The sequence below is a fragment of the Tiliqua scincoides genome, chromosome 3, assembly GCF_035046505.1.
Source record: "Tiliqua scincoides isolate rTilSci1 chromosome 3, rTilSci1.hap2, whole genome shotgun sequence".
Taxonomy (NCBI): domain Eukaryota; kingdom Metazoa; phylum Chordata; class Lepidosauria; order Squamata; family Scincidae; genus Tiliqua; species Tiliqua scincoides.
In genome coordinates, this window is record NC_089823.1 from 163126207 (window position 1) to 163138975 (window position 12769).

At 47.8% G+C, this 12769-nt stretch overlaps 1 protein-coding gene across 3 annotated transcripts in view; it reads right to left on the reverse strand.

The window, feature by feature from the left end:
- Positions 1–2061: 2061 nt before the first annotated feature.
- The window catches only part of EXOC6 (exocyst complex component 6), a 111446-nt gene continuing 100738 nt past the window's right edge, over positions 2062–12769 (reverse strand). For all 3 annotated transcript variants that reach the window (XM_066618937.1, XM_066618936.1, XM_066618935.1), the window contains 3 exons: positions 3930–4042; positions 3150–3161; positions 2062–2642 (listed from right to left, as the gene is read on the reverse strand). In XM_066618937.1, the coding sequence (XP_066475034.1) occupies positions 2513–2642; positions 3150–3161; positions 3930–4042 (255 nt within the window). In that variant the 3' untranslated portion in view covers positions 2062–2512. The remainder of the gene's footprint in view (positions 2643–3149; positions 3162–3929; positions 4043–12769) is intronic.

Sequence of the window (12769 nt, forward strand, 5' to 3'; positions counted from 1 at the left end):
GCCTGCCACTGAAATGTGCTTAGGGGAGAGGAGATAGGCTGCAGCCCCCAGCGCACCGGCTCCGGCGGAGAAAGGCTGTAGCGGGAGGATAGAAGCCAACCAGGGCGACCCCGAAGTCGTGGCCCTCTGAAGGATTCTGCTTAAATCGTGGCCTCCTCCTGCGAGCCCTGGGGGGCGATACCGGTTACAGGGGCCAATCGCAACCAATTTTCCAGTGTGCTGCTGTGCCAACGGGGTATGCACTGCTTCCTGTGGTGGGGAGGCAGCCGCAGAAGCCTCCTCAAGGTATGGGGACATTTGTTCCCTTACCTCGGGGCTGCATTGAGGTTGCACCGCTGCTGGAAAGTTGGAGAGGATTGGGCCCTAAGCCATTTCTGCCCAACGCTGCAAATATGCAACAGGGATCAAATGTGTACACCTGTGGGCTGGGCAGATATGGGACCGAAGGGCCCAATCCTCCGATCCCTCTTTCCAGCACCGGTGCAGCTGCAATGCATTCCGGAGTTAAGGGATCAAATGTTCCCTTAAATTGAGGAGGCTGTGGCTGCCTCCCCTTTGACACAGCTGAACAGCACTGGCACATCCCGTTGGGACAGCTGCACTGGCACTGGAAAGTTGGATAGGATTAGGCCCAAAATCGTTAGTAGATCCAGGTGGCCAAAATATGGATTGTTTCAGAGGGAGGGCTTGAGCTCACCTCCAGAGATTCTGTGCAAGTGCAGACTGCCAGCTCTGACACTCCCAAGGTGCGGGAGGTGATGGGGGCAGGAGGCAGGCGTCGGTGTTAGGATCCCGTTGTCAAGCGGCTGGCCGCCTGTAGCCAGCCTATTTACACCGGGCTAGATCTGGAGGACACGGGTACAAATGAGAGGGCAAAGAGGAGACGCGGATCGCAGACAGGGCAGTAACAGCGTGTCCCACTCCGAGAGATTTTCTCACTTTTTACGTTTCACGTGTTGGGTACCCTTCCATGTACTTTGCCCAGGGAGAGGGCCTCCCCCCCCCCCCAGCCGCAGCAGAAGTCGATTCCCTGCCTCCATCCGGCCAGGGCCCGGTCTCAGTTTCTGTCTCCTCTTCCGAAGGAAGCTGCTCCACCTTCCAGCTGGGCTCCCGCTGCGCCGCGTCCTCTGGTGCGAAGAAGGGGCACCTGCCGCTCGCGTGTGCGGAGCCAGGGTCCTGGGGAAAGTGGCTGCGCCGCCGGGCGGCCCTTTGGAGATCGAGGGCAAGAGCCGCCTCGCCACTCGTCCCCCCCCCCCCGGCACTTGGCCTGCATCCGCCCAGGGAACGGGTGAGGGAGAAGAATCCCCGACGGCGGCCCTCGAGGGCGACTCCCGCAGGTCCCCCGCCTGAAAGGCTCGAAACATTCAGATACGAAGTCGAGCAGTGAGGACCGCCGCGGCCCCGCCAAAGACTGTTCGCAAAGCAGGGCTGAGCCACCCCGGCCCTGCGGTGGCCCCCACAAGGGGTGGACGGGACCTGAGGGGGGGTTTGGTTCATCCTCACTCTCGGCTGTCCAGGGGACTCCTCACCCCCCCCCACGTCTCCTTGGAAGCAAATGGTAGCTGATTCGGGTCAGCGGCCATGGCCGGCATCAGCAGGCGCCTCGCCCCCCCCCCCCCAACAACCAGGGCGCAGACCCACATCAAAGGACCTCCATCGGGCCGCCGAGGAGGGAAGGTGGGGCAGGGCCTCCTGGATTCACGGCCGGAGATCAGAGCCTCGGCCGAGCAGGCCCTCGGCGTGCCCTCTGGGGCCATCGGCCTCGGCCCGCAAACCCGAAGCGACAGCTCCCTGTCTTCGGGCCGCCCTTGATCTGCCCGCCCCTTCCTTCAGGGCCCTCGCCGAACAATGGATGAAGGGGAGCGTGAATGCGGGCTAATGATGCTCCGGGGTGCTGCTGCCCCAGCCGGCCGGGCCCCCTCCTCCAGGCCGGGGAGCCCAACCGACGAGCCTGGAGCGCCTCGAGATCCCGGGGGACAAGAAGCACAACCTCCCCCGCCCCCAGAGCGGAGCCCAGACGCCCCACGCGCACACAGCAGGCCAGGCGGAGGGTCAGGTTCGTAGGACTGTACTGCAGACCGGCAAATAAGTTAATACAGGAGAGAGACCGCGGGACGGAACCGGGGAGGCGCGCCCGGACTGCACACTCCACAGCCAGGCCGAGAGCGGGCAAGCGGTCCAGAAGGCAGGGCCCCAGCAGCAAGAAGGGGCGTGTGGAAAGGGCCCTCCTGGCGTCCCACCACCAAGGCCGGCAGGGGCTTTCCTGCCCCGCTACAAAAAGCGAGCCTGCCATAGAAAACGGGGGGGGGGGGCTTTACAAACAGCGAGTGCGGGGCGGCGGGGAGGCCACCTCTGGCCAGTCCTTCCGACGCAGCGAAAGGGGCGCGAAGCTTTGCCTGAAGCGCTCAGTCCTGTATTTACAGAGCCCCGTCCTTCGCAGGAATGTCCGCCGAGGAGTCATTGCGGGCGGGCGCCTCCGCTCTCCCTCCGGCGCGCATCCTCCTCGCCCGGCCTAGGAGTGCTGGGACATGCCGTTCACCAAGCCGCGCAGCTGCCGCACCACCGTCTCGATGAGCTTCTGCTTGTCGCGGTCGTTCTTCCGGAACTGCGCGAAGATGTTGTTCTTCTTGGCGTCCTTCATGCTGAAAGGAGAGGCAGGGTGAGCGACCAGGCCCGAAGGCTTAGCACCCAGCCCGCCCTGGCCCGCTGCCCTCGCAGCTGAGACGCAAACCATGGCCGCAGGAGCTGCCAGGCCCAGGCCCAGCACAGCAGCAGGGGTGAAATCAAGGCTGCTGGCTGTGATGGGGCGCTTCTCCCCCCCCCCCCAAGGAGGGCTACCACCCTAAGTGGGCCTGATACCCGAGGGTGCGTTCAGTGCGACACACACAGCGAGGCTCGCTTCCCAACCCTCCCAGCTGCACTCTGAAACGCCAGTTGTGTGTCCAACAGGGAAATAGCCTATGTTTAACTGCCCAGAACCTCAGGGAACTGTCCACTCTACAGATCGACAGGCATCTGCACAAGCTCGATTTTAGGGCACCAAACAGGCTTCCTCTTTCGGTAACAAAATCCTGAATCCTTCTAAGCAAACAGAAACCAACTACTCACTGAGAACGCCCATAGGAAGAAGAAAGTCGGACCATACGTACCCCCGGTGCACTCTGCCAAGGAGCCGGGCGTTGCGAGCGGAAAGGAAAAGGAACAAGTCGTTAGAGTGCATACTTGAGAATGCCCCGACAGCGGGTGGATCTAGCGGGGCTTGTGCCTGCCTTGCCTTCTTTCTCGAGGGCTGCGTCCTCCCATTCTGTCTCCTCTTGGGGGAAGCCCCACTTTCACCCAGAAAAGTTTCCCAGAGATCTGAGCAGTTTTATTCAGAAGCAAGCTCCATGGGACTCACTCCCAGGTTCAAGGTGCGGAGGATCACGACCTTAAGTTCTTAAAAACGGGCAACGCCAGAGGAGGGGGACAGCCCCTTTGAAGGGAGCTCCTACGTGGAACTATGGAAAATAGCAAATGGGGCTATTTGCTATAAGGATATGGAGATGATCCTTATTAAATAGACGCATCAGAATATGCTGGAGAGCAATATGAAGGTTTCGCTCTTAATAAACTGCGAAGCTCATTTCTGCCGACGGTATAAGGATGCGATCCTGGGCCCGTTTACTGGGGGGACTTTCAATTTCAGGGTCACCAGCTAAGATGCAGATAATCGTAAATAGGTTTACAGGAGTTGGGATGGAGGTGACCAGGGAGACTGTCAGGTCTGCAAACGAACCAGGCGGCATCAACCACTGGGCACCCCTCCTCACGCCCCACCCCACCCCCAAGTTTTACTGGGAGAAACCGTCCAGGAAAGCGGTTCTCCCCCGACCTCCACAGCAGTCGCTGAAGCCGCTTGGAGGACTCCTGTGCTGGGCTGTCAGACTTACTTCTCCAGGAGGGCCAGGGCGGTGCTAGGATTCACGCGCAAGTACTTGGAGCGGGGCTGCCCGTAGTCGGCGAGGTAGGTCGACCAGTCCCACACCATGAACAGGTCCAGGAGCTGAAGACACAAAAGGGACGAGAGGAGGGTTAAGGTAACCGATTCCCATCACGCCTCTGCTTAGAGGGCTTCAGGCGGTAGCGCCTCTGCGAGCCTCCGCCCCCCCCCCCCACTGCTGTTGCGATCCTGCTGCCATGGCCTTTCCACTTTCCTCTCACTTTGAGAACAGGGCCCGGAGAACTCGGGCGTCTCCCCCAAATCACCGAGTTTGGGAGACGGGAGGGAGGAAGAGCAAGCCACGGAGAAGGATCCCACACACTCACGGAGGACAGTTGGTGAGAAAAGCCTCCTGAACGGACAAGCCCTGTTCTGAAGGGTTTCTGAAATTTCCAGCGTATTGTTACAGGCTCGAGATTCCCAGGTTCACTTTAAGGTTATTATACAATTCTGTTTTTTTGTTTTTGTTTTTTTTTTTTAAATCAGCTCCGTTTGTTATCTGAGACGTGGTTGCTGCATTTTTGAGAGAGGGTTCCACGGTGTTCTTAACGACCGTTCTCAACCACTGAACCATCTTGCAGGACTTGCGAAGCAGGCATTGAAAACTCTCTCTCTCTCTCTCTCTCTCTCTCTCTCTCACACACACACACACACACACACACACACCCCTTCAGTCAAATTCCAAAGAGCTGGATTAACAGTCTAATCCCAGTGATGTAAGCGGCACTTCTCGCCAAAGAATTCGCTTCCAATCTCAGTCGAAGACTTAAGTCAACAGGCCAGCAAACACCGGATTCTCCTGGTGTCTTCTCAGCACCCCTTGTCCAGCATCACAGCCTTCTGGCTGACGGACTTGGTCCAAGCCTTGCTATTTCCTTTATATGAAGACGCACCAAGAGATTGTAGTTCTTTGGACCTGGCTTACTGGAAAGGGGATTTTCAAACACTGTGAGTGGCGGGGCCATGTCAGGGCACTTTCCTGGCCCCTTTAATTCATACAGCGACACTATCTTTTAAGAAAGGACTTGGGTACACACGGGGCGATGGCAAGTGCCTGAGCTGCTGCCCGCAAGACCTCGGGTACACCAGCGCGCACAGGGAAGGGAGCGGGGGCGTCCTCGGCTGTCAAAGGCGCAGTAATCTCTTAAGAGCCGGTGTGACTGGCAGGAGAGCGAGTGAGCGGCGCCCCCGCCGGGAAACCCTAATCTCCCTAAACCAGTTAAACCCAAACTTCCGATCGCGCCGCATTGTTCCCAGCCGCCCGCTCGCTACTTGGGCGCGGATCGGATTCCGCCGCCGGCAGCTCCAAGGCGCAGCCTGCGTGGACTTCTGAAAGCCGCGCAGGGGCAGCGGGGAGCGTCTCCCCTCCTCTCTCAAGGTGTGGTGGCCTCTGCGCCTTCGCGAAGGGGATGCCTCGGGCACTCCTTGACACCTTCAGCGAGACTGAAGGCGCTCCGGTCTCCTCTTCCCAGGGGCGGGGGGGGGGTTCCATCGCCCTCCCACGTAGAAGGAGGGAACGCCATCCGCCTCAGGGCCAAAACAGGTAGGCTCCTGGGGCTGAATCCTTCAGAGCTGCGAGGGCCACTGGAATCACCGGTCCAAGCCCAGGTGCATCCCTGCCAGGAACATGTTCTGAAGCAGGGAGGGACCAAAACGGCTCCCGAACGATTCAGAGCATATTTCTCTGGCTAGCCTGAAGAGGACCCAAGAAGAGGTCCCAAGTCTAGGGCTTCAGCCCAGGAGAGGCCTTTTCCAGAGCCGTGGGCTCTTCTAGAAACCCAGCACTGCATCATACACCACCTCCAACAGTCAAAGTCTCGCTTAGGTCAAGATGCATTGGGACTGGCCTTCCTGCCCCTGAAACAGGAAACCAGTGGCTTTTTGTCTCCTCATGCTGCCATTTTCAGAAGATGGGAGAGCAGCCAGCCATCTTCGACCATTATCATCTCCCAGCATACTGACCAGGTGCTAAAATTGTCAAGGCACACCATCAGCTTTGGACAATTCACAAGGCACAATGTACTGCTGGCAAGGGGACACCTGCAGACCATTTGTGGCATACCAATATGTGGTTGAAAATCTGAGCCCTATGTGGATGGTTATGCAGTGGAAGAGAACTCAAATGAAACTCTCTCACCCTCGTAGGCTTCACATTTATGTCGCAGAACAAATTGAAAGAAAAATCAATTTCACAATACATGTGAAAAATGCCACCAGGTCTCACCTTTCCGTTGGTTAGATGGTAAACTTGCTCTAAAACTGGATCTCTTTCACTTGTAATATTGCATTTAACAGCATTCACAAGTGATGTGTTATACATTTAAAAGGCCTTTATTAGGGACTCATTTCTGCAAATAATAATAATACAAAGGCACCACCTTCACTACAAGACAAATGTTCCACTCACAGCTGAAGGGAGACTTAAGATGCAACTCAACTGACAGGACAAATCAGTATGCAGACAAGTAGTGCCATCCTACTGGTCTGCAGCCTGCTGCACACAAAACCTCACAGTGGCCTGTTTCATACATGACAGACAAGATAGGTCCCTGCAATTTCACAGCACAGCAAGCAATCTTGCCCTTGTAATCTGAAGGGTAGATGCATGGAAGGAAACTGTTTCAATGCTCATTACATGTGGGCACTTCAAATAGCATCAAGAGTGGTAGAAATCGGGGCACTGTTTCTTATACTAAACAGGCTCCTAAATAGAGCACAGGATAACATAATGGAGGAGCAGGAAGTCCAAACCTGGGAGCTGAAACAAGCCAGTGCCATTACAGACTGCGTCATTATTCAACCACCCTGTCATCTTCTAGTCTGAATGCAACATACACAAGAACACTTGAGTTGATCAACCTCAGTACAGAATAACTCTCAGTCCATCCCAGTTTTTCTCATAGTTACTAACATGCATCAAATCTCTTCTCTATCCACAAGACAGAAATTCTGCTATTTTAACACTCTGGCTACAATTAGCTAAAGTTCTTGGATTTTGGTACACAGTCTATTGTGGGGACCCAGCTCAGCAACATCCCTTTTCACAAGAGCCGTCAGGGATTTAAACTAAAAGAACAGCAGTTACCTTTACACTAAATGTTCCACCCAGTGAACAGGTCCCATGAAATGGAGCATAGGACAAGATATTTCATCACAGCATAGTAGTTCTACTCTCCTCTGCCCCAACATCTGGAAGACCTCCTTCCCACACAGATTTGTAGCCATAAGGGTCTAGAATCCTGCTCTAAGTGTGCACATACACACCCACCACTCCTAAAATGAACCTTTAAATTGATAAGATACCAAATTCTGCCCCCAATGAAAACTACTTCATTTGTGCAGAATAACTTAATACATACAGTCCTGACATTGGAGAGCATGCATATTGAGAAGCAAAAGTATTTATTATAATACTTTGTTGCATTGTCACTTTGTTCCAATAAGTAGAGTTGGGAGAAAACATTGACAACAAAAGAAATATAACACCACTTTCCATTTTTGTAAACAAACAAAAAAGTCCAAAATCTGCAAAAAAATAAAACAATTCTATTTGGTTTTTATTTATTATTTAATAGGGGTGCATGGGTAATGACTGTGGTTGAATCTGCTGATGTGATACCATCTATATCACCTACCTAGTATACTTTTAAAGTGATTATAATTTTCAATAAAAACACAACACCACTTTTCGCACTTCTAACTTTGGAAAACTCCAAAATCCATGAAAATATTAAACCATTTTCTCTCATCTCTAATTACACATTTTTGTATATGCATCAGAACAACCTTCAGCACAAGAGATGCATGCCAGGCCAGGACAGAGAAAAGGCAAAGTGTTATTGCCTGCCTTCCCTTATTCCACACTCAGCTGAATGGCTACACAGCAGTCTCATTAATTCTAGAAAGTTTCTTTTTCTGAAAGCTACAGTTCTCTGCAGTGAATCAACACATACACCAAATGACATAAGCCATCCAATTATAACTTTCCTCTCCCCTCCTGAGTGTAGGTTCAGGGGTTACGTTGGGACAATGTAACCTCCGAAATGGATGTAGCAGATAGAACAGTGAACTGTAAGGAGAGCAAGACTGCTGCTCGGCACGATTATGTACTTATCCTTTGTCACACTCACAGCTGCATTTGTGAGCTTGTTCCATGGCATGTGTAATGGACTTTGACAGATATACTGTATGCTGTGGGTGGGCAAGAGCCACCTGGCGTGCAAGTCTTTTGCATTGTCTCCAGGTCATTGGTATCACCTGTATATAATTTGGCAATTATCCCTGTTAAGTGACTTTTTGTGGCTGCATCCAAGTTATGGCTGGATCTGGCAGATATTCATTCATCTCACCTTGGTTAAAGTTGAAAGAAAACTAAAGGATTTTGTCAAATTACATTTACTGTTCTCTAGGGCCAGAATTCACTGCACTTGCAAGCATGCCAGGTAATGCCCTGGGTGGATGCTATACTGTGTATATATAAGACTATGAATTTTGCCTTTCTAAGTTTAGGATCCAAAAGGGGAAAAACCAAAGTGGCTAGTGTGTTAAGTATGTATCCAAATGAATTATGTCTGTATTTGCAGATCAAGAGTATTTGCAGATCAAAAAATACTGCTGTAGTATTTGTTTTGTAGACCTTTTGTCTCTGTAAAAAAAAAAAAAAAAAAAAGATGGCATCTAGACAATTTTTTCCCCACATGCTACTAAAAACTGATCCCTGTTGTGGGATAAGGGTTTTAAAAGTGCAGTCCCCTACTTCTACACAGAAGTAAACTTCACTGAGTTCAGTGGTACCTACTCACAATCCTAAGTGGTACCTGCTTAGGATTGCAGTGTAAAGCATCTTACGCGTAAAGCGTAAGAAACAGCAATAAAACTACCTGGCAAACAGCAAATGATTCTCCCTTTTAAGGATCTGATCAGCAAAGATGCTGGAAATTCTTATATCTGTATTAGCCTATAAATGGACATATCTTTCGAAGAATGGCAAAATATCCTGTTGGTTCTGAAGGGCAAGCAATTGTCAATGGAAAGAGAAAAATGAGATCAAACCAGAATAAACATATGAATGTGTTTACACAGACAGGCATACTATATATTTTATTAATCCTGCAATTGCTAAACAGAAATAATGTAATGGCTGTAGCCTTTCATGATTTGACTTGAGATACATTATGACTCAAAACTCATTAGAACTAACACAGTAAACATGTTCATTTCTACATAAGAACAGATGAGGGACATAATCCTAGGGGATCTAAATCCGGTAATTAATATAAAGGTGGAACAGGAAAAGAATTTGAGGGCAAGTCCAATCATAAGGCAGCTACTTCTGCCAAAATATACACTAGCTAAGACAATGACAACTGCTCAGAGAAGCAGCTTTAAACTTTTCCCTAGTTGTTTCTAAAATTGTGGCACACAATTATTGTTGGCACTAATACAAGTGCTAAAGTTAGCAATTCTTGCACTCTACATTTCTCTGTTTCTGTTCTTCCACATTTAGCAAGCACTATTGTTGACTTGGGGGCAGTGCAGTAAGCAAGCAGGAGCATTTAATTTCGCCCTGGGAGAACAACAGTCTCTCCTTAACCACAAAGCATAGTACACACAACTTCCAATTAATACCCACACATGCAGTATAAAACACTTTTTAAAGACTGCAAGAGACGCTGCAGTTTTTATACAATTTTAAGCATAGATATTCACAAGGAGTGCTCTGTAGCAACACCATTTCCAAGAAGGCAAATTCTTTTGAGGAAAACAGTATCTTAGGATGATTGATAAAATGCATCAGCATAAAGAACCATATTCCTATAAATTTCTTAGCATTTCAGGATTTATTGTAAAAGCAGAAAAAGAAAAAAAATGCTAGGAGAAGGCCTTTTCACACAGAGACTTAACTGGCCAATCCTAGCTTTCTAGTGTCGATGTAGCCACACCAAGGAGGCACAGGTTGCAACCCTGAGTGGGGGAGCAGTCGTGGAAGCCTCCTCAGGTAAAGGGAACATTTATTCCCTCCTCTCAGGGCTGCATCCACACTGGAAAGTTGGTTAGGATTGGGCTGAAAATTACGTTTAAAAGGTAGTCATTTTACAGCCTCCATTCACCTTTTGCAGCTAAACAAGAAAGGCACACATTTTTTAAAGCTACTATAAGCCTATGCTGGCCAATTAAAATTGAACTGAATGTATACTTTTCAGCCTGCAAAATAATCTAAAATGGCAAGTATGTCACATACTGGGATAAAACAGCCAACAATGGGCTAATCTACATTTAAGCACAGCCAGGCATTCTCTGATCCCACATGACACCAGTGATCTTCCAACAATTACTGTAGATTTAGTAGTCTGAAAATGCAGTGAAGAAAAGGCTTGCTGGATTTCAGGATCTCTACAATTCAGTCAGAAAACACTTAACATTCTGTTTCAAGAGTTTCCGGTCTGGAGAATAAACCTGGTGGAGAAAATTATTAACAAGTCTCCTTATGTTGCTGTACCTTTGATATTCTGGGAGAGGCATATTTTGACAACAGCTGGATTATTTGCTAACAGTTCAAACTGCAACAAATAATATTGCTGATGGAACTCAAAATGTGCTATAATTGCACATTTTTGAGCAAGAAAAGCAATTTCTCCTTCCACTAAAGAGACTTGGTTATTACTTGGAGAGAAGACTGATCTCATACTTATTTTGTAATATCTGAAAATTCTTCACCAGTCTTGTATGCTAGAGTTCCACACTGTGTCCAATGGGGGACAACAGAATCAGCCTTAGAAGTAGTGCACAACAGAAGCAAAAAAGAAACCCAGAGCTCTTGTAAACCACCTACTATAATATTAATATAAAAAAATCAGAGAGAGCAAGAATGCACCCCTAACAAACATAGTAAGTGGAATATTTTGACTATAATCTGACTACCAGTGTAAAAAGCCTCAATCAAAACCAGGTCTGAAATGACATTAAACATGTTTCAATGGACGTCTCCTTTCTTAAACCTGTCAGTCCATTACAAATATTCTTCTGCTCAATTCTCTAATTTTAGCAGTGAAAACTCTGGTTTGCATCTTAACATCTTCCTCAGGAACTGTACGGTTACATATGTTTTCAATAATATGCTTGATTTCAACAGGGATAAATGTGGCCAGGTACATATGTACACCACATCAAATGATTTGGTTGTGAAATTAGTGTAATAAATACGGTCATTTGTAATTCTCCATATGGAGAATCTCAAATAAGAAAGAGGCTCATTACCAAAACCTTTCTAAATTTCTTCTTTTAAAACAGTCTGCTCTCTTCTGTCCATACCTTTTACTGACACTGCATAGGAAGTTGTAACTCTGAGACTACTGTTAAATGTTAGCCTCAGGCTACTGAGACTAATGTTAAAATGTGAACAAAATAAATGCTATTGAATCTACTGCATCATGTACAATGCTACTGATATTTCTTTACTGACAAGCAAGGCATTAATGCTTTGTTCACAACACACTGGTTGGAACCAATGATACCTATTACATATTTAAAGCATAGGATTAACTAGCTGCCAGTTTGTCTCCATGAAAATAATGTCTACCACTGAATGACCAAGAAAAAAAAAACACGCTACACCCAATTTCTTACATTAAGAAGGAAGCTCTGAAAAAGCTATACTGTAGTTTTCTTTTGCTTTTTTTTTTAATTGCTCATCTGCAACATATAAATGCTTGGGAATCAATCTGTTGTATTCACTGCCCAGTAATGAGTTAACTCTATTTGAAGCTTCAAGGAGCTAAGGCTGAACCCTGCAGCCAGACCAGTATCAAAAGACAAAAGAATATGTGGGAAGACATTTGTGTGAGGAATTCCTGTAGCTGACCCCATGTTACGTGCCCCACTATTTAAACCTAATTCACATCTTTAAACACACCAGTCAGCAATTTTGCTACAGGATAGAAAGGACATTTGTCGTTTTCTTTGAATAACCTTTGTGAATTAGGGTTTTCCTTCCTGTCACTAGATTCTTTTAAGCTCAGTCTGAAGAATGTAGATATGGGACTGCAGTCTGGTTCAGACAATCCATTGTCTATCATTTTCAATGGAATATATTCAAGCACTTCAACTATTTTTCTGATGTGGGTGATTTTGTACTAAAATTGATTTTGCATAAAACAAAAAACTCACAGCGATGGGTTATGTAGCAGCACATGGTTATATCCAAACACTGGAGTCTCACTGGTTTTATTTTTCAGGTGCATTCAAGTACAAAAGCCACATATGGTCACATGTGAATGCTTTAAGTTGGGAGGATAGCTTCCCTAAGAGAATCACTTTGAAAGAACAGCCAAGGCAACAACACAAGTGCGCTGGGTTTTTAAACTATCAAACACCAAAATATATACCAAAATAGTACAAAATGTTGTATGTGCCAAAAAGAGCATCTTCAGATTAATTTCAGTTAGAAAATCTGGACTGAACTGTATATGATCATTTATTACAAGGGAAGAGAAATTACTCATGTTAGTTTTTTGTATGAATTAAAGCCCACATTACTGAAAAAGAGTTAATTTTTCCCACTGAGTTGACTATTAGTTATTCATATTTACATGATTTTCCTTGAACCAAAAAACTATACCATATGCTAAACAGATTATTATTAACCTATAATCAAACAGCTACTTCTAGTCCTGATTGCATGTGTAATTACCTTTTGTCAACTACAATTTGCCTGATAAACATGTCAGAACACTTGCTGCTTCCTCTGTTTCAACAGGTAAATGCTGCCTTTCCACAGCCTTGGGGCATAAT